Source organism: Rhineura floridana, chromosome 4, assembly GCF_030035675.1.
Source record: "Rhineura floridana isolate rRhiFlo1 chromosome 4, rRhiFlo1.hap2, whole genome shotgun sequence".
Classification (NCBI taxonomy): domain Eukaryota; kingdom Metazoa; phylum Chordata; class Lepidosauria; order Squamata; family Rhineuridae; genus Rhineura; species Rhineura floridana.
The window spans coordinates 112832505-112858221 of record NC_084483.1 but is presented as its reverse complement, the minus strand read 5'-3'; the positions used below and the strand labels follow the sequence as shown (position 1 = coordinate 112858221).

Genomic DNA, 25717 nt, shown 5'->3' with positions numbered 1-25717 from the left:
TCTGGTATCTCCCAGAGAGGAAGGAGCGGAACCACCGTAAAACGGTGCCTCCAAACCCCAGAGTCTCACGGTGATCTAACAAGATATGGTGGTCGACAGTGTCGAAGGCCGCCGAAAGGTCCAGGAGAACAAGGAGGGTATGCTCCCCTCTATCTAGTGCCCTTCTCATGTCATCCACCAGGGCTACCAGGGCTGTTTCTGTCCCATGTCTGGGTTGGAATCCCGATTGAAATGGGTCAAGGTAGTTCACTTCATCTAAGTATGCCTGTAATTGGATCGCCACCACCCGTCCGACCAATTTACCCAGGAATGGCAGATTTGAAACTGGGTGGAAGTTGTTGAAATCCAAGAGGTCTGAGGAGGCCTTTTTCAAAATTGGGGTTAATACTGCCTCTTTAAAGGCAGATGGCAGATGCCCTTCATCAAGAGACGCATTCACCATTGCCTTAATCCACTTGCCAAGTTTGTCTTTACAGCTCATAATAAGCCACGCTGGGCAAGGGTCGAGTATACAAGAAGTTGGTTTAAGTGAGGATAGGGCCCTGGTGATTTCCTCAGAGGAAGGAAGCTGGAAACTATCCCAAGACCCTGAGGGCTCGATGGTCATTTCTGGTTCCATTATTGAGGCTGTGGCAGAGGGAATAGAACTCTTGATGTAATCAATTTTGTCCGCAAAATGTTTTGCGAAGTCATTACAGCTGGCCTCACCAAGCTCTGGACCACCTGAAACAGTCTCCTAGGGCAGCTTTCTGAGGCAGCTATGGAGGCCACAAAAAACTCCCTTTTTGCTCTCCTCATCGCCGTCTGGTAGGCGGCTGCTCCTCCTCTACTTCAAGTTCTATCCACCTCTGCATGTGTCTTTCGCCAATGGCATTCAAGCAGTCTTACCTCCCGCCATAAGCCACGCAACCGTAGGGTGTACCAAGGTGCTGTCCTGCATCTATCTAAAGGGAGGGGGCGTTTCGGGGACAACTGGTCCACCACCTCGGTCACCCCTGCATTGCAGCTGGACACCAAGGTCTCGGCCGATTGGCCATCAATAGCATTTCGAAAATCTCCCAGTTCGCGTATGAAGCCATCCGGGTTCAACAGCCACCTCAGGCGAATGTCCTGGTGGGCCCTCCAGTTCTCCAAGGGGGAGGGGACACACGAAGGTCTATTTTGACCAAATAATGGTCCGACCAGGACAGGGGGGCAGTGACCAGCCCCCCGACTTCCAAGTCACTGCCCACCTCTTCTGACAAAAAGACCAGGTAAAGGGCATGACCCGCTGCATGAGTAGGCCCTGTTTGAATAGGTTGTAGCTCCCAGGCTGCCATAGAATCCAGAAAGTCTCGGGCCACTCCTGAGAGAGGGGCCTCGGAGTGCACGTTAAAATCCCCCAGAACTACCAAGTTTGGGGATTGCACACGTACATCCGACACCACCTCCAGCATCTCGGCCAAGGTGTCCAAGGTGCAGCGTGGTGGCCAATAAATCAATAGGAACCCGAGACTGCCCGTTGGGCCCAATTGCCAATACAGGCAATCAGCGATCTTAGTCCCACAGAGTGATAGCCTGGAGAAAAACTTCATGTCTTGATGACATCATCAAAACTATACGCCATACAACATAGAGTTACAATATGGAAATTATGTATCTAAAGGCAGTTTCTTATCAAGTAAAACCTACCACACATTCTTTTCACTAATTCTGCCATGATTACTCCCCTACTAATATACAATAGTTACTTTTGTTATTTAACATATTTTACACTGTACATTTTACCTGCCAACAATATTGATTAAAAAATCAATATACAATAAAAATATAATAAAGCCATGGAAAAATATCAAATATTATAGAACATAGCATGTAACAACATCATTGCAAGGAGGAGTAAAAAAATTCAATAGCCTAGACCAATGAAATAATGTTATTTTCACGAAGCAGTAGGATGTCATCAAGGAAAAGATCATCTGGGCTTCTTGTGGCAAGGTGTTTCAGAGCCAAGGCATAATGACAGAAAAAGCCCTGATAACATACCCATCAACCATACTTTAATCATGGAGCAGAGCCTCTAAAAATCTGTATGGGTAGGCAGGATCGTTAGTGAGAAGATGGTCCTTCAAGGATATTAATTACAAGCCTTTCAAGTTTTTAAAGGCAAAAACCAGCTCCATTGGGCTCAGAAACAAATGGGAAGCCAATGAAGCTGGTGCAGCAGCAAAGTCCAATTATTTTTTTTAAGTCAGTGTCAGTTAAAACTCTTCCTACTACAGTTTGCACCAGCTGAAGTTTCTTGACACTTTTCAAAGGTATATAAACTGTGCTGCAATAATCCAGTCTTAGGCATGTGTGAGGATGACCAGATCAACCTTCTCTAGGAAAGCACAATTGGCTCACAAGGCTAAGCAGACAAAAGCACTCCTGGTCAAAGCTGCAGCGTGCTACAATATAGTTCCCTTCAGTTTCCAAAGGCCAAAGTAGATATTACGCTAATTCCATGCAATTAGAAATTGCAGTTTTTTTAAAAAAGGATACATAGCAGGAATGGGCCCCCAAATAGAGATCCTTTGCCTGTCTGTGGTTCCAATCTGAACCAGGCCCACGGGGGATGGTATTTATTTTTCAAATAACCATGCAGTTGCTATTGGTGCAAATGCTTTGGCCCTAAACTAAGACTTTTAAAGAGAAAAAGCCACATAATATTGGAGAGTTGATTAAAAATATTAATGTAGAATGAGTACAGTTTTTGAAAAAGAAGAATTTTTGTGTCCTATTTGACCAGTTATGCCCACTGAAATCAACGAAGGTTAAGGCATCGCCAATATTGAACTGCAGCAGTGTAATGCATGTTTGCCCATAAGTAAGACTCGCTATACTGGTGTTGTGCTATTTGGCTGCAGTGCTGGTTCTCAATTCAGTACACTGTTCCACATGTTTAAAGCCCATTGATTTCATTGGGATTTAAAGGCATTTTATTATACACTGGATTGCAACCTTACATTGAACCTCAGTTCTCTCTCTCGCGCACACACACACACACACACACACACACACACACACACACACACACACACACACACACACACACACACACACACACACACACACACACACACACACACTCTTCAGGACTTTAAACACTTCTAGGAATCCAGAGAGTTGATTGTGATTACTTGAAGGTCTATAGAGAAAAGGGCAAATAAATAAATATATAATCTCTGAACAGAGAACATTTTGCTTGCATATATTTACAGTCTGTATAATTTCATACCTCTGCCAGTTCTTTCAGGTTTCTCTAGCTTTTCTGGTTGCTTAATAGTAGGTATGGCATCATTTTTAATGTCAGAAACTTTTAGATCTTTTTTTGTGTCTTGAAGTGATGCTCTGGTTTCAGGGAGCGATTCCTCTGGTAACTTAAATTCTGGCAATATATCTCTTAAGAATTCCCAAACTTTATCCAAATATCCAGATCTTTAAAATATACATAAACATTATTTTAAAATGTAATTGCTGTCTGACATTCATTGATTGTATTTGCATTGTACTACTCACAGTTAAATCTTCTGATCTATGGAAGTCAAGTAAAGAAGCACCCACACTATATTTTACTACTATTTAAGAGGTCAATTATCACTGAAACAATTCTAATCGCTTTAGAATCCTCATGTCCCTGACAGTAATTAATTTCTTTTGCTGTAATCTAGAATGCATCTACTCCTTGAAAAGAAAGAAAAGCATGGTAGCAAACTACTTTTTTCTAGAGTACTGAGAAAATAAATAGCAAATAAACACAAGTGCAACAGTTTGCCAAAAAGTTAGGGCAGAGCAATCGTAACCCCAATCAGGGAGTAGTGGGGTGAAGCAGTGGATCAACTGCCACATATCACTTGCGCCAGCCAGAATGGAAGGTGGAGGTGTTTGGGGCTCTATGCTGGCACATCTCTCAGAGTTACGGAGCAGTTTTATTATTTATTTATTGCATTTATATACCGCCCCATAGCTGAAGCTCTCTGGGCGGTTTACAATTAAGAACATTAAAAACAAGTATACAAATTTAAACAATTAAAACCCATAAAAATCAATAAGCAAGTTCAAAACACATGCTATTCAAATGCTGTTAAAATGCCTGGGAGAAGAAGAAAGTCTTGACCTGGCGCTGAAAAGATAACAGGGTTGGCACCAGACGCACCTTGTCAGGGAGATCTTTCCATAATTTGGGGGGCACCACTGAAAAGGCCCTCTCCCTTGTTGCCATCTTCCAAGCTTCCCTCAGATTAGGCACCCGGAGGAGGACCTTTGATGTTGAGCATAGTGTACGGGTAGGTTCGTGTTGGGAGAGGTGTTCCATCAGGTATTGTGGTATTGTTTTGACAGGGGATCCCCAAAGAGCTCAGGCTCAAAGTGTTAATAAACTGAAGATCCGCACTATAGAAAAGGGCCTGAGGTACCTATTTCCTTTGTGTTTTTTTCCATAGTCATAGGTAATCTTACATACCATTTTAAACATCTGCTTTAGATCTGGTGGATCTATGGCTGGCTCTGACTTGTCCTGCCCCATTTTGGGGCCTATACTTGCTGCTGCTGGAGGGAACACCGTTGCTGATAGCTTCTCAAAAACCTGCACTTTTGGCAGCACTGCAGCCCTCCATTAGAGGAGGAACACCTCAACCTTATCCTAACCCTCTCCAGCAGCATAGATCAGGAGATTAGGATTGCTCTATAAACCCACTTAGAAATACATAGACAAATAAATTGAAGCAATCAGTTTCAAAGTCAGGTATTTTAGAGCAATCATTTGACACAACGAAATATAGTTTTTTCCTATCTACAGCACAACCCAATGGAAGACTGCTCAGATATAAGCCCTACTGAGTTCAATAGGTTTAATTCCCAAATAAGTGTGTACAGAATTGCAGCCTAAATGAATTTCAAATAGACAGCATTTACCACTAGACAGATCCACCAAATCAAACATATGTACAATGACAATTTTTAAAAGGTAAAAATTGGCTAAAGAAAGCATAAAGTGATTAAACAGAGATGCCATCAGAAATTAGTCTTGAGCAGACAGTCAGGAATAAAAGAACAACCTCAGCAACAACCAACTTGAGATCTATGAATTTTCATAGACCAAAAGCACTCGAGTTAAAAATGACCTTTCACAGGGTTGATTTTGACTGGTTTATCACAGACCAGAAGAACCAAGGTAAGGGGAAACAAAGATAAAGAACTGCTTTTAAAATTAAAACTTACTGGAGAGGAATAATTTCTGGTATCCATCCAGTAAGTGCATGCAGAACAGTGAATTCCCCCAATTCTCTTTTTCCTACTTCATTTATGCTACAACAAAAGCAAATATACACATAAGCACACCAATATTCTATTCAGATTTCAATTCTGTCTCTGCATTCACCCTTGTATTCTTCCCAATTTTTCATGTTTCATACATAACTTTCACTGCAAGTAAAAATAATGCTCACAAATCAATTCACTGCATAATTATAAATAGTGAAGGGCTACAAGGCCTCCTGTCCCATCTTCCTAGAGACAAAAGATTGCAACAGACATGTAGTGTTCAGCAACTCACAGATCTGAAAAGTCTGAACAGATTAGGACAGAAAACACGACCAAGGTCTTTTTCTTGACAATACAATTTGTGCACTAACTCAGTTGACAAATTCCAAAGGGGTACTCATGTTAGTCAGTTGTAGTTTTAAGGTACCTAAAAACTATTATTTAAATTGAGCCATAAGCTTTTGTGAACAGAACTTACTTCCATAATAAACATGTCTTTGAAATCTAAGTTTGCTTTAAAGTTGTCAATCTGCATCTACACAATTCTCCTGCTATAACATCTACTTTTCTTTAGTGCCTTCAAACTATTTTTGTCATTACATTTTCTCCAAAGCTATGTAATGTAATCCTATGCACCTGAAATATTAAGTAATTTCCAGGCACAAAATTATAGAATTACTGGTCAATAGGCATAGGCATGCAGGATGGCAAAGCAATTGTCCCTGATGTTATAATTGTTATCTTCACTAACACAATTCAAAATCCACAATGCAGTTATCTCTATAACACATGCAATCCATGAATATTTTCCAATTTCCAAGTGTTTCCTTGCTTTGGTGCCCATGGGTTTGATAAATCATGTCTATAGTTGCCATATCACCACTGATTTTGGCAAGAAGGTGACTTTGTTACGTCCACTCCTGTGAGGATTCTGCCATCAAGTCAGCTGTCTCAGAGAACACCTGTGTGGCAAGACCTGCCCTGCCCTGGACATTGTCAACAGCTCTGCTCCTAGACTGTTCTTTGTCAACAGCAAAACTGCCAGAACTGCCACGGACATCAGCGGAGAGTTGCTGGTCTTCTAGACAGTCAAAACCTGCATAGACAGAACTATATAACTCTGTTATAAGAACTGTAACTCAAGAACTTGAGCTTCAGTTTGCATTTCCCTCCACTGCCATTCCTTGTTCCTCATGTATCATGTCTTAATTATGCACTTGAGGGCAGAGACTGTCTTAGAATTGATTTCTGTAAGTCACTCTGAGAGCCTTTATGACTAAAGTATGGCGTATAAATGCCTTAAATAAGTAACAAAACAGAGGCTTAGAACCTACAACTCTGCAAAATAAGTTCCACAAATAGAATGGAGCTTCCCCACCTTGTTCTTCCTATTGCTGTTTCATGTGCACCCCAAAAAGCTTCTCCTGAGGGTTGAGGGACCCTCCAGAATGGTGTTCAATGGGGCACAGGAGATTTCAGCAGAGGGAGGGAGAAATCAAATACATTCTAAGGCTCTGTTGGATCAAAATGCAAGTATTTTGTTCTTTAATACCAATATATTCTGAGTATACTGCTCAAGCCTGAGTAAAGCGCCTCCCTCTCTCCTCCTCCTGCACATCTGGAAAGAAGACCCTAGCAGAGTTTAGTTTCACTTCTAAAGAATCCCAGCTTAGCATTATGTTTGAACTAGAGATCTTGTTTAAAACAAGCTCTGGTTAAGTTTCTTAAAAAGCTAACTTTAAGCAAGGGTTCTGAAGCCTGTTTCTTAAAATAACTAGAGTTTGTTTTAAATCATGGTGCCTGGTTTGAACATAACACTAAGTTGGGATTCTTTAAAAGTAGGTCTAAACTCTGACAAAGTCCTCCTCTTAGATGTGTGGAAGGAGGGAAGTGGGGAGTGTGTGAACCAATGCTTCGCTCAGGCTCATTCAGGCCCATCCATGTAATGCTAAACCATGGTTTAGCATTTCGTGCTAACATAGCCACCAACTTCAGCTGCATCCAAGGATCTTCCTTTGTTTACTACACTGTGCAGGGTTCAAAAAGTACCCATTATAGGTTCATTAATTCTCACCAAACAAACAAGCATCCACCCTATGTATTAAATTCTGGCTTGGTTGCACATAGCTCTATTTTGGTCTCAAAACAGATACAAAGCTTAGAAAAACATACTCATTGTTTGCTAGTTTAATTATGGCTTTGGATAATATCAGTGGCCAAAGTTCAATTTCACATGTTGTTGTTGGAAGCAGCATATAATTGTCTTCACTGAAAGGAATACTGTCATCCACAATGATCTTTCGCCAGCTCCCCTTGCAAAAGAGAAAGGAAATTAAATGTGATGATGTGGGAATGAAAAATAGTTGGTATGAAAATCTATATGACCTTCAAAGAACTTGACCCTCATGATAGATAATTGTAAAGGGAGAACAAATTTGAAAGCCCAGTAGTTTCAATGTGCACAATCGATAGCAGTGCAGCCAGTATTTTTGAAATCGTTTGCAGAGTATCAATGAGCTATTTCTCAATTGTCAGCTCTTATATGGCTTTTGCCAAGGCAAGAATATGCTTTTAGAACTAAAACTACTAGTCTGAACATTTTTATCTTATAAAAGCATAATAAATAAAACTGTTATTAATCATTATTACTGTTATAAAGTGGAAATGTGTGTGGGGAACAGCATGTGCTACTCCGATGATGCTACTGAACTACAACTGAGGGAGAGTGGGCCTATGTTGTTATTGGAAGGTACTGATACTTAATGTACAGGTAACCAGCTAGTTTGGGAGTGACTTGTTATGTTTCCGTGGCAGAACATCAGGATTCACTGTTCTGGAACTTTTCCAAGTACCAGACATTCTGGAAGAAGAGAGAATTATTTCTTCAATGTTTACCTTTGTGGTATATATTGGACAGCTCCCAAATGTGATTATACTGCTTTTCATTAACATTTTCAAGAGATGGATTAAATAGGCCTGTATCTACATATGCATAAGTGTGATTCCTCCATAACAACAAATGGTAACCCGATTACAAATTTTATCATAAGTTGTATTTGTAACTTTGGATTTTATATTGGCTTATGGGTGCAACTTGTTTTTTAAAATGTTGTATAACTTCTTGCTCAAGAAGACCTTTTGAAGTTTGTTTGGGCCTTCGATATTTCTTTATATTCACACATCATACTGGTGTACTATCAGTATTCAGGTTGAATACTGATCAGTATTTGGTTCAGTATGTGTGTGTGTGTGTTTATTAAATTCAGATGCCACAAAGGACCCAGGGCCAATCATGATTCCCTGCAATATGTATACATAATGTTCATTCAATTATAGGAAGATCTGTACAGCGCTGATGTCTTACAGGGAACACCTAAGGTACACAATTTTCTTAAATATAAAGTGGCTCAGGTCAAGTATGTATTTAAAATATGTAATGGATAATAGCAAGCTTTACATTAAGAAGTTCTTTTTTTAGTTGTTGTTGTTATGTGCCTTCAAGTCGATTATGACTTATGGCGACCCTATGAATCAGTGACCACCAAGAGCATCTTTCATGAACCACCCTGCTCAGATCTTGTAAGTTCAGGTCTATGGCTTCCCTTATGGAATCAATCCATCTCTTGTTTGGCCTTCCTCTTTTTCACTCCCTGTTGTTTTTCTCAGCATTATGGTCTTTTCCAGTGAATCATGTCTTCTCATTATGTGTCCAAAGTATGATAATCTCAGTTTCATCATTTTAGCTTCTAGTGACAGTTCTGGTTTAATTTGTTCTAACACACAATTATTTGTCTTTTTCGCAGTCCATGGTATCCGCAAAGCTCTCCTCCAACACCACATTTAAATGAGTTGATTTTTCTCTTATCTGCTTTTTTTACTGTCCAACTTTCACATCCATACATAGAGATCGGGAATACCATGGTCTGAATGATCTTGACTTTAGTGTTCAGTGATACATTTTTGCATTTGAGGACCTTTTCTAGTTCTCTCATAGCTGCCCTCCCCAGTCCTAGCCTTCTTCTTCTGATTTCTTGACTATTGTCTCCATTTTGGTTAATGACTGTGCCAAGGTATTGATAATCCTTGACAAGTTCAATGTCCTCATTGCCAACTTTAAAGTTACATAAATCTTCTGTTGTCATTACTTCTTTTTGATGTTCAGCTGTAGTCCTGCTTTTGTGCTTTCCCCTTTAACTTCCATCAGCATTCATTTCAAATCATTACTGGTTTCTACTAGTAGTATGGTATCGTCTGCATATCTTAAATTATTGATATTTCTCCCTCCAATTTTCACACCTCCTTCATCTTGGTACAATCCCGCTTTTTGTATGGTATGTTCTGCTTATAGATTAAACAAATAGGGTGATAAAATATACCCCTGCCTCACACCCTTTCCGATTGGAAAGTAATCGGTTTCTCTGTCCTTACAGTAGCCTCTTGTCCAGAGTATAGGTTGGTAAAGGTAGATATACAGAGAGGCACACAAAGTTTTAATTCTTTATGTTTTAATATTATGCATATTAATTTCAGTACTTCTTTTGTTGAAATAATAACTTTTATAATAATATAATAGCAGTCACAATTCTCAACATTTGATTTGTTTAATAATAAAAAATGTTCTGTCTAGTTCACAGGCCCTGCAATCCAATGGTCTGGGAAGGTGTCCCAGGGGCTATAGGAAACACAATATTTCCCTCTCTGAGGTCAGTGAGACCTCAGAGACACAGACAGACATCAAACTTTATATGACCCCTCCCTGTTAATATTAGTAGGGCTGAAAAGAGGGTGTACTGGGGGAAGGCATTGATCCAAAGGATCTATAATCTATCCATTTCTCACATACCCAAACCAAGGGCAACATAACCCACTATGCGATATATTCACTTCTGGAGAACTGTAATTAAAAAAAAAACCTAGGACATAGGAGTACAAAAGCCTCGCTTGCACCCTTCCAGCAAGAGCTCAGTAGGCCTTTTGATGAGGCAGCATAACCAGCTTCAGTTCTCTTCAACCCACCACCACTACCGCAAGATTGCAACCTAAATAAATGACATTCAAGCCAATATTTAATGAAGAGATAGATGCATACTTACCATCCAGTAAAGTTTTACCACGTATTTTCCATAGCTGTTGTACAATGGCATATGCCCCTTGACAGCTTTGCATAATGAGTATATATGTTCCCATGGCTTCCACAAAAGTGAAGATATTTCATTTGCATTAGCTTTAGCATCAGCATTTAAAACAGGTGCATTATATAGTCTCCAAACTGCATAGATTTCACTTATTATCCATCTCATCAGCTGAAGCCATTTTTGGGGGGAGGGGGGATGGAGGAAATAAGAGTAGTCAGCTTTGTTCACAATATGTATGCTCTAGGTCTGCTTTATCATGAAATAGCTAACAGTAACAATAACATTCATTATTAGCTTCTATATAAATAAATGCTGCACAGAGAATTACAAAAAAAAGTTGAAGCCAGAGACACTAAAATCTAAGTACCAGTATGATATGAGAGAATGGGGAGACAGAAAGGCAGATTAAAAGGTACAGAGAATGGTTTATTTATCTTTGCAGAAGAATGTTGTGAGGGAGAAGAAGCAAAACCCTGCCACCTAGGAGAACAGATGACTCCTATTCTCTCTTCTCCTATCACCAAACAGTTGATCATCACCAGCAGCTCTGTTAATGGGGAGAAACTAACAGACAGTCATTTTTTCAGCAAATGGAATGTCCCTGCATGTTGTAGTATATGGACACCATCCAATCTCTAGACTGGGACCAAGAACCTGACATCCAGCCTAGGAACAGTTCATCTGGATTTCCCCTTTTCTCCTTTCAGTAGATCACCAATAACACCACCAAACTGTTGGTTAAAACTTCCCCAAGATGGGAATTGTTCCCAATGCATGTATTATAATTGTTGTCATATAAGCTGCCCCTTCAGCACCTCTTGCATTATTGATGCAAGTTGATTTTTTTAAAATCAGATAATTTTGAATGTTAAGGTAGCTCAAGGTAGCTTACATCATTTGTAAATACACAAAGGCCCAGTTGTAATGGGAAGTTATTGCTTTCTGCTACTTGAACATGCCTACAGGACGTTTGGGCTCACGTGTTCTTTCTCTCCTCCCTCTCTTTTCCTCTTTCATGGACATGAGGAAGAGACTGCAAGTTCCCTGTGACATGCAAACTTTGTGAGAGTGACTTGCTTAAGTTCTACTCTGTGAGAACAAATTAAATGCAAACCATTGTTTCAAATCCTAGATTGTTCACCAACTAGTGTTTAAACAAACTACAGTTCTCTGAGATCAAACATCACATGGAATTGTGGCTTGTTTAAAACTAGATGCAACAGGCTCCAATCCTCTAATTTAAATGCACTTTAAATGCAGTGTTTTTGATAATTTAATTATATCCAGCTCAAATAAAACAAAGACTTCTGATGTGCAAAATATCAAGACACATAATTTTTACTATATTTACATAATTTAGCATTTGTATTTTGCATTATTTTACCCAGCCTCATGACTTGTTTCTCTCCAAATAAACTAGGATAGGAAGCCAAGGTTTGTTCTTGGCTTACCACTCATGGTTTATTTGGGGGAAACAAACAAACCACAAGCCCAGATTCAAATATAACAACAAGCCAGTTTATGGCTTATTTCCTCCCCAGTGTGACAGCAACAGGAGCTGGGGAGGAGCTAAGCACCTGCATTTTCAGCAGTGTATACCAGGACTCTGCTTGTTCACATTAAACCATGTTTTATCTATGGTTTAATGTGGCATGAGAACCAGACCAATGGTTAATATTTGTGTTCATTACTACATTGAAAAAAGCACACACCCTAACTCAGAATTAAAAACAGTTCATAATGTTTCTGACATTGCTGTTACTGATTCTGGGAATGCACCAAATAGTCACTTCTGCAACAGAAATCATGTGTCTGACTAAAAAAACAGACATGACAAGCACATTGACATATCTAAGATTTTGAGGAAACCTATGTGTGACCCATAGGTATATGCAGTAATATGTTTTTCACAATTTTTATCACGTGATGTGCAATGTATTCTAATGAAAATAAATTCTCAGATGTTGACATTAAATGGAGTATGACTTTGTTTATACAAATATAAGATTTGCTGTGGGTCATGCTTTGACAAAACATTTCTCTGCAGCCTGTAATTTTATTCTCTAAGAAAAAGTACATACTCTGATCAATCAGTTCTTATCTTTCAGCTAGGCTCACTCTAAGGCTCTTCCCATTTGCCTTATTTTCAGTGAATGCCCAATACTTTTTAATAGATGAAGTGAGCTCATTCTTCTCTTCATCTAACCCTCCTTCTTTGGTGTCACCTGAAATAGGTCACATTACCTTGCAGCATGGCAGAGCTGTCTGTGCCTATTTTTCCATATCAAAAGTATTCACCTGTTTTGTGACAATATCAAGTGTATGTTCCATTCACTTACACAATTAATATGATTTCTTTTTAAAAGAGTGATTATTCACATACCTCACTACACATTAAATGTTCATTGGCTGAAAAGAGGTCAAACCAAGTTTCATTTTTCACTACCACAGGCACCTAAAAAGATAATTGTAATTCTTTTCACTAAAAAAAATTATAAAGATTTAGATATGTTTAAAATCTTGAAACAATTTATTAACTGCCTGAAAGATGTATTTTTTCCAAAAGTTAAGTGAGTTAATTTAATGCAAGTTAATTTCAAAGAATAAATGTTACAGTCTTTTTCAGAATTTTGAAATTGTGAAATAATCCATAGGTGACAGACAAGAATGTTTAAGAGAGCTGAAAATGGTGTAATAGAAGCATTGTTTGGCATGGTATATTGTTTGCTTGACTATTATACTCTGGTCAGACAAGTTTGAGAAGTACTTTAAAAAATTGCAAAAACTTTCAGAGATGATAGTGGGATGAGTACATACCACAGGCAACAATACACCTGTCATATCACCTTGAAACCTTTCAAAATATCATTTATCTCGCTCTAGTCTTAACTTACACAGCAATGGTTCTCTCTCTGCCCACAAGACAATCAAACTGATCAGGATCATTTTCTAAGGTAAACATTTTTCAATAAATACATGTTAATTAAATAAAATTTAGGGCGCATAGTGCCAGCTCTTCTCTAGCCACTTTCATTTTAACTGCTCATGAAGCCCGCACTCGTATTCTAGACTAATTTAAGACAGAACCTATGACTGGTTTGGAGCTGATAATGGCAAACAAGCTGAAACTTAATCCGAACAAGATCCTGTGGATGGGGAAACTGGTCAATCTGGAAGAGGAGCTGGGATTAGTCTTGGGTGGGGTTGCACTGAAGGACCAACTGTGCAATTTGGAGGTTCTCCTGGACTTGAGGCTATCTGTGGAAGCACAGGTGTCAGTTGTGGCTAGGTGTGCCTTTTAACAGGTACATCAACTGAAATCTTGTGTGAAGGAGACAGACCTAGTCTCAGTTACCCATGCCCTACTGACATCCAGACTAGATTACTGTAATGGGGCTCCCTTTATAGATAATTCAGAAACTTTGCCTGGTGTAAAATGCTGCCACTGAATGTTAAAGAGGGCCTGGCAGTTAGAACATGTGACATCAATATTGTTCCAGTTGCACTGGTTGCCAGTGTGTTTCTGGGCCCAATTCAAATTGCTGGTGTTGACCTTCACAGCCTCAAATAGTTTGAAGGACCACTTTCATCTGTGGTGAACTTGCCCACACTTTGAGATTAGATTTGGAGGTTCTGCTCATTAGCAGGTACAAGGAACAGGACCTTTACAGTGGTGACTCCACATTCGTAGAATTCTATTTGAATTGAGGTATGCATGGCTCCATCATTATAAGCCTACAAGTGGGTTTTAAAAAAACATTTTTAGAGCCATCTTTTTTCAAAAAAGGTATTATCGTGCTGCTAGTTTGAGCTGATGCCAAAGTAATGTTATGTATCTTATTTGATTTTACTGTTACGCTGGGATGGAAGTTATTGGTTTTTATACTACCATATTGTTTTCAATTCTATTGTTTTATGGTGATTTATTGTTAAATTTGAATTATGTTCTGTATTTTTGTGTATTGGAATCTGCCTCGTGAGGGCTTGGCTCTAAAAGGTTGTCTCAAAATATCTTAAAAGGCTGGGAGAACAATGTTCTGTCCCTACCATCCCTTCCTCATGGATTACCACAACCAAACAGAGATGTGCTTTAGTTGGTATTGCTCTGTTACTCCCAGATTACGGTGACTGATGCTCATGTCACAAGCTTGGATAGATCAGGATTGTGATCAATAGGAAATGTTCCTTTCAGGTGCCTGAGCCTATGATTTATTTATTTATTTATTGGGTGGGGAGTGGCACTCTATATTTTAAACAAATACATTATTTATTTTAACCTGTAGAAAATTTACGTAAAATCATTTTATTTCTAGTATTATTATTATTTATTGAATTTATATCCTGCCCTTCTTCCCGAAGAAGCCCAGGGTGGCAAACACATCAACAAAACAAATTAACAAAAAGTAAATAAGTAAGAAACATCGTAATAAAACAACTACTTCTTACCTTATTGATTAAAATTTCTTGCGGCCTTTTCCAGAAACACACTCTTAAAGAAGGGGGCAATTCAATTTTTCCTTCTGGATCTTCAAAGACATGCTGTACAAAACATTCATTTATGAAAATTAATATCTAAAACAATTATATGCTTATCCATAAAAGATTCAACTACACACAATTCAAAGACAAGCTGCTGACTTTTCACTTACAAATCTTCTCTTAGTATCATGCCTTATATACCAATAGTGATCAAAGACTAAAGCATTAGTAACTGAGAGAATTAAAAAAAACTTGTATGAAATACAAACTATTAATTCTTTTTAAGTCTAAATTTTTTACAGATGACATACTGAGATACACAACAAACAAATAAAGAAAATAACAAGGTATATTCATTAAAAGAGACTAGCACTGGAAGAGCATAATTATCAGAAGCCCGTTCCAGAGTAACTCAGAGCAGGGCTTTCCAGTGTGGCTCCCTATTTTGTGGAACAGCATCCCTGTTGAGAAACAACAGGCACCAAAGATCATAATTATCATAATGATCATGAAGATGATGAAGATGCATTAGTCAGTTGTTACCTGACTTGCATGAAGTTACCTGACTTGGCTGCCCTGGGCTCCTGCAGGGAGGAAGGGCGGGATATAAATCAATCAATCAATCAATCAAATAAATAAATAAATAGGCAAACAAACCATACCATAAAAAAAACCCCAAAAAACACTACCTCATCCAGCCACAGAAAACTTTGACAGCACGCTACTAACAATCAGAGTTATTTAAGTCTATCAAAAGTCTAAGGAAAAAAGACAAATTGTTACCTGGTGCCAAAAGGATGCCAATGAAGGCACCAGACGGACCTCAATGAGGAACGCATTCCAAAGATGGCAACCACAACTGAAAATGCCATCTCCGTTGTCACCACCCTCTGAGCCTCCCTCAGAAGGGGGACCTGGAAAAGGGCCTCAGAAGGCGATCTAAGGGTCTGGATAGGTTCGTGTCAGGAGAGGTGTTCCAGAAGATAATGGGTCCTGAGCCATAAAGAGCTTTATAGTCAAAACCAGCACTTTGAATTGAGCTTGAAAGTGTACAGGCAGCCAGTGTAATTGGAACAGGATTGGTGTTATGTGCTGTGTTCTCCTTGAACCTATCAACAATTGGGCAGCTGTATTCTGGACTAATTGAAGCTTCTGAACCATTTTCAAATGCAACCCCACATAAAGCGCATTGCAATAATCCAATCTTAAGGTTACCAGAGCATAGATTACTGTAGCCAGGTTATCCCTGTCCACATAAGGTCACAGTGGGGTCACAAGCTTAAGCTTATAGAAGGCCATGTGTGCCTCAAGCAACAGCAATAGATCCAGGAGAACTCCCAAACTATAAACTCGCTCCACAGGGTGTGTGACCCCATCTAAAGCAGGCCACACACCACTCAGCCAGTCACAGGAACCACCCACCAACAGGATCTCAGTCTTGTCTGGATTAAGGTTCAGTTTATTGACCCTCATCCAGTCCATTATTGCAACCAAGAACTGACTCAACACATCCACTGCCTCACCTGTGGAAGATGAAAAGGAAAAACAGAGCTGTGTTCCAAAACTCCACATGACCCCACTCAGTGGTTTCATGTAGATGTTAAACAACATAAGGGATAGAACCAACCCGTGCAGGTCAATGGTATCAAAAGCTGCTGAAAGATGAAGGAGGATCAAAACAGTCACACTCCCCCTGTCTCTTTCCCGACACAGGTCATCATACAGGGTGACCAAGGCAGTTTCTGAATCCTGATTGAAATGGATCTAGAAAATCTGTCTCCTCCTAGAGTACTTGGATCTATCTGTACTTTCCAAAAATAAGTGAAGACATTTTTTGTTTTGATGAGCTTTTTCAGGTGGATGAAAAGGTACCTGTTGTATTATTTTTAAATGTATCTAAACATTTTTGGACTGGTTTTAAAATTATTGTAGTTGTTTTATGATATTTGTAGATCGCCTTGAGGCACACTTAAATACAGTACAGAAGTTTAATAATACTATTAATAATATTGGCAGGTACTAGTCTAAGATACTTTTAAGCATGACTCAACAATTTTGTTTGCCACTCACATCATGGTAAGTACACAGACAGCCTCTAGGAAGTGTGACGAGTCTCAGGCTTCTCCACCTGGAGCTATTGACTGGGTGGGGGGGGGGGAGAGATGATCCTCACTGTATCTCCAGCTCCAAAGTTCAGAAGAAGCCTGGAATTTGCTTTGGCTCTGCACTTGCCAGATACTAGAAAACAAGCCTCTGCCTCCCTTCTGCAGCTCAGAGATGGAGGGTGAAAGCATGTTGACTTGGCTTTGCATTTGCTGAGCACTTGGTAAGCACAAAGCCAAACAAGCCTCTGTACCCCTCCACCTTGGAGCTGGATAGGTGTGGGAGCATGTTCTTGCAGTGTGCAAAACTCATCCTTATCCAGCTCAAAGCTTGGAGTGAGAAAGCAGAGAGTAATCCCTGACCTACAGTGGGTTTTGGAAGTACTGTGCAAGGTCAGGAACAAGACCACAACATTTTAGTTGACCACGAGAGCCAGTCAAAATTATGTGGAGCCCTGCTTTTAAATCTGATCGATTTTAATAGAAGAGATAACACAGATGTACACACATTTGAACAGCTCAATTGAAAAGTGCTTAACGTTGGCTGGACCCTACCCAACCAGCCGATCCAAAACCGCTGGTGTCTCACTCAGAAATGGCATGTTTTGAAACTTTCGCCCCTCTACTGCTGGCAGAATAACAACTAATGGTAGCTCTATGCCTACCTGAGCATAGCTGAGATCTCCACCAAGGTGGAGCCTCCCCAACTGGCAAAATCCCTTTTAGCCAACAGAGACTGGCAAAGAGATAACTTTGTACAATCCTGACCAAGTCCCCCAATCATTGTGCTCTAAGTGTGAAGTAATCAGTTGACAAAGCACTTAATCAGAGTAGCAACTCAGGAGCAGCAATTCCATTTGTAACATGCCCAAATAGTCATATAGACCAGCCCTTAAAATATTAAGAATATAATTTCCAAAAAGATCGTTCATTTTCATAATGAATACCATTTTAACTGTAATTAGAAATATTTTCTGTCTCTTTTCCAAAAATTATAGAAGAGTTGACGTTCTACTATCGTATCACCTAAGGTCTGTTCCAGACACAACTAAGCACATTTAAGTCCAAAATGTTTAGTTAAAAGCCTCATTTCGTTACCAGAATGGTGAGTGCTCATACACTGGTAAGCTTCAAAAGATGTACTTAAGAAGATACAGTATTAATACATATTTTCCTTTACTGGTGAATGTGAAAGAAGAGACTATAAGCAAACTTACTAAAATAGGACTTCTTCCAGCTTTATCTTTTTCCTTTCCGCCTTTCCCTGCATCCCACTTCTCTGCATTGATATCTGCTTCATTCCATTCTGGCCAGATAGGAAATCTTCCTTTCCTTGCCTCAGCTGAAACACCTTGAGGATTCATACCAGAGGCTGATCCAGAAAGAAACCAAAGGCTGAAATAAAATATGAACATGAAAAGAGAACTTGCACTTTATTTTGCATCTTACATGACAATAAACATTCAAATTTGCTTATTATAATTGCAGTTTCTTTAATGTTGCTAAGTACAATTTCTTTTTTATTTTGATCTCTTAATTACTACCACTATAAATAAAATGAAAACACAAGTAATGCAGGCTTCAGTTAAGCAGTCTATCATGATCTGTGTTCTGTGACTGATTTAAGACCACAGTTCCTCATGCAAAGTATACCCTGATGTTGCACATCATTTCTACTACCAAAACAAGAGTTTGTAGTGATGGGAGCAGCCATTATTTTATTTTATTTTCCCAAGAATATCCATATGAAAGACACTATGATGTAATGCAATTCCCAATGACTATTCCCAATGAAGAACGCTACCAGACTGCTGCTGCTTATTGTAGTTCTTCCCCCACCACCACGTTTACAACCCTCTGCTGCCTTGAGCCAATAAGGTAAGGGGGGGACATTTTTGGCCAAGCCTGAATTGCTATACTATCTAGGTCTATCTCTCGTTTAAATCTTCACCAGAGTTGGCTGTGGAGACCTTGTCCAAGTGCCTGGAATCCGTGAGTGGATGGATGGGAAGGAACAAGCTGAAGTTGAACCCCGATAAGACCGAGGTGCTACTCGTGGGGGACAAGAGAAGGTTGGGAGATGTTGACCTGAAGTTCAATGGGGTGAATTTACCCCTGAAGGACCAGGTCCGCAGCCTTGGGGTTGTGCTTGATTCCAGGCTGTCCATGGAGGCTCAGATTTCGGCAGTGAGCCGGGCAGCCTGGTATCAACTACACCTCATACGAAGGCTGCAACCCTACCTTCCTGTTCATCAGCTCCCACTGGTAGTACATGCCCTGGTCACCTCTCGATTGGATTACTGTAATGCGCTCTACGTGGGGTTACCCTTGAAAACGGTCCGGAAACTACAACTTATACAAAACGCGGCGGCTCGACTACTTACGAACAGTCGCTGCCGGGATCACATCACACCAGTGTTGTTCGATCTACACTGGCTTCCAGTTGTCTTCCAGGCCCAATTCAAGGTGTTGGTATTAACCTTTAAATCCCTATACGGTCTCGGCCCAGTTTATCTAAAGGAGCACCTTCAATGCCACCAATTATGCCGCCCGACAAGATCAGCCACACAGGGCCTTCTCTCAATCCCGCCGACAAAAACAGCTAGATTGGCGGGAACTAGAGAGAGGGCATTCTCAGTGGTGGCCCCCACCCTTTGGAACTCCCTCCCACAAGATCTACGGCACGCCTCTTCCCTAAATGTATTTTGTAAAGCCTTAAAGACCTGGCTCTTTCAACAGGCCTTTGGGATTTCCGGGGAGGGTTAACTTTTATGACTGAAATGCCTCTTACCCTGCACTAATATTGTTGTTGCTGCTGTATTGTTTATATATTGTATTAATGTATTTTATCACATTGTGTTTTAACTGTTTACATGTATGTCGCCTAGAGTGGCCATCGGCCAGATAGGCGACACATAAATTAAATTTTATTATTATTATTATTATTATTATTATTATTATTATTAGGTGAAAAAAAGAAGTAGTAGCCCTACTAGAAGTGGCATCTAGTTGAAGAGACATGTATCTCTGACCTGCTTGATGTTTAAACTGAGTCCCAGACTTATCCCAGTCTGAGAATCAAGGGTGCCTTTAAGTTTCCAGACAAGCAGTGCACACTGGGGGAAAAGGCGAGTTTAGGGAGTACAGGGCTCACTAGTTTAGGAAATTTGGGAACTGTTGCCCTGCCTCCCTCCGCATCTACTGCTGAGGCACCTGACTTATTCTGCCCAATAGCAAAGCTAGTCTTGCTTGATAAAGACTTTAAGGTAGTCAATTCAGATACAAATTTACAGTAGTACAATCAGAGAGTTTTGACCTGGACTGCAATTTCATCATTACTGAGATAGTATCTGTAAAACAATTTGAACATAGCAATTATTATTTTAATTAAAATAATACAAATTTTGGCAGCTGGGCTCCTACTTTCATTACCAAACAAAATATCAAAGCTATAATTTTATATAAGGTAGCCAGTGCCAGTGCATACACCTCTAGTTTCAGATTCAGACTAGGTTCTAAGTACCTTCTACCAAAACAAATTCCGTAAAATGCCTGTAAAGATCACAGTAATTACTTTCTTCAACAGTTTTTCATCTCTGTGCCTCTAAGGCAAACATCTCAAGAGAAATTAACATAACAAGTGAAGTGCAAGATAGCAAACAAATTGATTTTTCATTCGTTTGTGTAATAGTTTGAATTGTAGTAATAATTCATTTCCTTTGATTATAGTAATTAGTTGCAGCTCCTTAGATAATGATTTATGTCTTCATTCACTTCACATGGACATACTGTAGAGCTAGAAAAGGGCACCAAAATGATCAAGCGGATGGTACAACTCCCCTAAGAGGAAAGGCTGCAACATTTGGGGCTTGTAAATTTAGAAAAACAGCAATTGGAGACATGATTAAGGTTTGAAATTATGCATCATTGTGGAGAAAAGTTTCTCTCACACACATAATACTAGAACACATAACACTAAGCCATAGTTTATTAAACTATGATTTTTTAAACCATGGTGTGACAGCCCTTTTCCGAGCCCTAAGTGAGTACAAGAAGGTCCACTCTCCTAGTTATATTCTCTCCCTCACTGGAACTAGCTGTCCCACCACACCTGCCTTATGTAACCCCACCAAGCTACTGACAGACCATGAGGTGACTACCCAAAAATAGGAGCAGTATTCTAAATGTTAAGAATGTGTGTCCCAATATGTCCTGATATGCGTGACCAGGTGTATAGGGCTTCAGTATTATTTTTAACATATCACTTCAAGTGGCTCAGCCATTAATGTGAAACAAAAAGAGAACTTTTATTTGTAAACCAAGACTTTACTTAAGACAAGCAGGTACAGCTGGCACATAGCATGACAGTTACAATATTACATTCTTCAACTTTCCCTGAACTGTGTTTGGGAGCAACACAATTGGATTTTGGGCTGGGCAGGGGGAGTTGGATGAGGCAGACCCCCAGCTGAGCTGGAAGGCTCCCAGCACCACTGGGCTCCGCCAGCAGAAACCCCCCATCCCAGCTGAGCCACAGCAGAGCCAGGACCCTGCTGGAGCTGCTGAGGGTTGCAGGACATGGCCAGCCCAGCAGATGGAGAGCTGGCAGAAGGTAGCAGTAGTCTCAAAAATGAGGTATTCCGGGAGTGTGGCAGGGAAGGAGCTGTGGGGGGGACTTATGCGAGATCCAAGTCCCCCTTGGAGCACTCCCCGGGTCCCACTCCACACTAGAATTACACCGGCAAAAAGATGGCAGTTTTATATGTGGAAACAGACAATAATTTGAATGTGCACACAGCCCCTTCACCCCTTAATTAGAAACTAGGTAGTCTCTAATTGATGATAAATTCTCATTTTGTCCAAATTGTTAAATTATGGTTAACAGCTTCAGAACAAGCCAGGATTTTAAACTGACTTCAAATTATGATTTAAGATGCTGGCTTGTTCCAAAGCTGTTTCACATTTTGGATGACACAAGAAACTAATGATTAATTACATACTTTCTGGTTCAGCTGCAGCTTATGTGAAGGGAGACTCAAAGAGGCTACATGCACAGGCAAAAGGCTTATTCATATGTCCGCTGTTAATGCCAAAATATGATTGTCTGAACTAGTTTAGTCACATTTAGGAAGACATTCTCATAAGGAAATTTAAAAGAGAAAGGGATAAAATAAATAATTAAATACTTTTCTATAATACACATTTTCCTGTATTCCATATAAATATATAGGCTTCCCATCCAAGCAATGATCAGACCAGCTCTACTGCTGCTGCATCATGTGGCTCCAGACTTGGGGAACAGCACATTTACTAATCCTGTTTTTAAAAGCTATAAGCCTTACTAGTACTTTCCAGTCTTATTTGTAGCATATAGCCTAAAATTACAATCCAATACAGACTTACCTGGGAGTAAATTCCATTGAGCCAGTGTGGTGTAGTGGTTAAGGTGTTGGACTATGACCTGGGAGACCAGGGTTCGAATCTCCACATAGCCATGAAGCTCACTGGGTGACCTTGGGCCAGTCACTGCCTCTCAGCCTCATGAAAACCCTGTTTGTAGGGTCACCATAAATCGGAATCGACTTGAAGGCAGTACATTTACATTTTTTTAATTTAAGTTCCATTGAACCCAATGGAACTTACTTCTGAATAGACATGAACTGCATTGCACTGTTAGTCAATATTATATATACCAACAAACTAGGAGAAAGAAATACTTTTTTGAAATATTTATAGGTAAAAATGTCACTGAATAAATGACAAGAAGCTGCCATCAACCTCTTGATTTAAATAAACAATTCAGTAGTAACTAAAACTTTTCCTAACAGCTTGGGCCAGAAGGATTAGCTGATAGTTTGCTAACATAGAAGAGAGATATACTGCCCTTACCTGCCATTCTTTCAAGCAGTGCTTTGTAAAATACTTAATACATTCCAAAGACCCTTTGGGATAGTTAAGCAACAACCTAACTGAAAACCCTATTCATAGGATCGCCATAAGTCGGAATCGACTTGAAGGCAGTACATTTACATTTTTTAACTAAGGTCAAACTGCAGAACAATGCCAGAATTCGTGGTTGTTATCATTGGGTTATTTATGGAAGGGTTTATTCCCCACTTTCTTATTAGACAAGATAGCAATGCAATCTATCGGTAATGAAGAAACTTGACTTCAGCTGCCAGCTGAACTTGAAAATTACCAAAGACACATAGAGACAGAGTGCTGCTGTGGGAGGTGGTATGTAGAAATGTGCTCTATTTTTTAAAATGAAATTGAAAAACTGATAATTCAGTAATATTGCACTCAATATGTTCTCTGTTTCATGTTCATATCCAGGTTCCACTCTTGTACCCTTTTCAAGAGAACTAGGAGAAGTGAGGCCTCTTTATGTTACATTAGTAAATGAATGCATCAGTCATTCTAGAAGCACTCTGTCATGGTCTGCTTGGTCCTATGCACTTGCTATATTCCTTTGAAAATATGGCCAGGCATCCTCAAAGCTGGACCTCTGAGATTCCACAATGACATTATTTATTTCACACTTTCCCCCCCAAGGAGATCAAAGTGATGCATATAGTTCTCCCATGACAGTTTTATTCTCCCAACAACCCTGTGAGGTAGACTAGTCAGGGAGCTTGATGGCTAAGTGGGAATTTGAACCTGGGTCTCCCCAGACGTACTCTAGCCTCTTCACCACACAGACTCTCCTTCATATGTTTTCATAGTTAATCAGTGAACTGCATCCATATGCTAGTGACCCTATGGAACTTACTGCTACATGGAGTTGTAATGGCAAGAAGTTTAAGTGACCTTTTTAACAAGAGTGGATAAATACAGAAGACTTGCATATCAGTGACCACGAACCATGATGGCTGGAAATGCATTTCACACTTCCCAACTTCAGGGAATAGCTATCATTAACTTGTATTGGACATTAACTTCTGTCCCTGGAAAACTGGTAGAAAGTATTATTAAAGCTAGGTTAACTAAGCACATAGAAGATCAAGCTTTGCTGAAGCAGAGCCAGCATGGCTTCTGCAAGGGAAAGTCCTGTCTCAGTAACCTATTAGAATTCTTTGAGAGTGTCAACAAGCATATAGATAGAGGTGATCCAGTGGACATAGTGTACTTAGACTTTCAAAAAGCGTTTGACAAGGTACCTCACCAAAGACTTCTGAGGAAGCTTAGCAGTCATGGAATAAGAGGAGAGGTCCTCTTGTGGATAAGGAATTGGTTAAGAAGCAGAAAGCAGAGAGTAGGAATAAACGGACAGTTCTCCCAATGGAGGGCTGTAGAAAGTGGAGTCCTTCAAGGATCGGTATTGGGACTTGTACTTTTCAACTTGTTCATTAATGACCTAGAATTAGGAGTGAGCAGTGAAGTGGCCAAGTTTGCTGACAACACTAAATTGTTCAGGGTTGTTAAAACAAAAAGGGATTGCGAAGAGCTCCAAAAAGACCTCTCCAAACTGAGTGAATGGGCGGAAAAATGGCAAATGCAATTCAATATAAACAAACGTAAAATTATGCATCTGGGAGCAAAAAATCTTAATTTCACATATACGCTCATGGGGTCTGAACTGGCGGTGACCGACCAGGAGAGAGACCTCGGGGTTGTAGTGGACAGCACGATGAAAATCTCGACCCAGTGTGCGGCAGCTGTGAAAAAGGCTAATTCCATGTAGCGATAATTAGGAAAGGTATTGAAAATAAAACAGCCGATATCATCATGCCGTTGTATAAATCTATGGTGCGGCCGCATTTGGAATACTGTGTACAGTTCTGGTTGCCTCATCTCAAAAAGGATATTACAGAGTTGGAAAAGGTTCAGAAGAGGGCAACCAGAATGATCAAGGGGATGGAGTGACTCCCTTATGAGGAAAGGTTGCAGCATTTGGGGCTTTTTAGTTTAGAGAAAAGGCGGGTCAGAGGAGACATGATAGAAGTGTATAAAATTATGCATGGCACTGAGAAAGTGGATAGAGAAAAGTTCTTCTCCCTCTCTCATAATACTAGAACTTGCGGACATTCAAAGAAGCTGAATGTTGGAAGACTCAGGACAGACAAAAGGAAGTACTTCTTTACTCAGCGCATAGTTAAACTATGGAATTTGCTCCCACAAGATGCAGTAATGGCCACCAGCTTGGATGGCTTTAAAAGAAGATTAGACAAATTCATGGAGGACAGGACTATCAATGGCTACTAGCCATGATGGCTGTGCTCTGCCACCCTAGTCAGAGGCAGCATGCTTCTGAAAACCAGTTGCCAGAAGCCTCAGGAGGGGAGAGTGTTCTTGCACTCGGGTCCTGCTTGTGGGCTTCCCCCAGGCACCTGGTTGGCCACTGTGAGAACAGGATGCTGGACTAGATGGGCCACTGGCCTGATCCAGCAGGCTCTTCTTATGTTCTTATGTTCTTATGGGGCATCTGCCTAGCCACTGTCTGATCCAAAGTGCTAGGATCAATGGATTTTTAGCCTGGTTTAGCCAACTCCAGATGAAATTCTGTTTCAGCCCTTCCAGAAAACAAATTTGCAGCTCTCTGGTAGCCCTGAGGTGTCTTCTGAACACATAATCAGTCTATAATTGTTGTAAACCATCCAGAGAGCTTTGGCTATGGGGCGGTATACAAATGTTATTATTGTTGTTGTTGTTGTTGTTAATAACAATAACAATAGCAACAATAATATAAGGCACATCTTGCTTGTGCATAAGAAGCTA

At 40.0% G+C, this 25717-nt stretch overlaps 1 protein-coding gene across 12 annotated transcripts in view; it reads right to left on the bottom strand.

Moving 5' to 3' along the window:
• The window catches only part of ADGB (androglobin), a 244834-nt gene that overhangs the window by 213013 nt on the left and 6104 nt on the right, over positions 1 to 25717 (bottom strand). For all 12 annotated transcript variants that reach the window (XR_009762282.1, XR_009762281.1, XR_009762283.1 and 9 more), the window contains exons 2-8: positions 18217 to 18394; positions 14865 to 14957; positions 12802 to 12873; positions 10377 to 10586; positions 7456 to 7595; positions 5242 to 5328; positions 3260 to 3459 (exon numbers count right to left, since the gene is read on the bottom strand). Coding sequence is in view for 8 of the 12 variants with exons in the window: in XM_061624063.1 (XP_061480047.1) it covers positions 3260 to 3459; positions 5242 to 5328; positions 7456 to 7595; positions 10377 to 10586; positions 12802 to 12873; positions 14865 to 14957; positions 18217 to 18394 (980 nt within the window). In the remaining 4 variants the exon portion in view is untranslated. The remainder of the gene's footprint in view (positions 1 to 3259; positions 3460 to 5241; positions 5329 to 7455; positions 7596 to 10376; positions 10587 to 12801; positions 12874 to 14864; positions 14958 to 18216; positions 18395 to 25717) is intronic.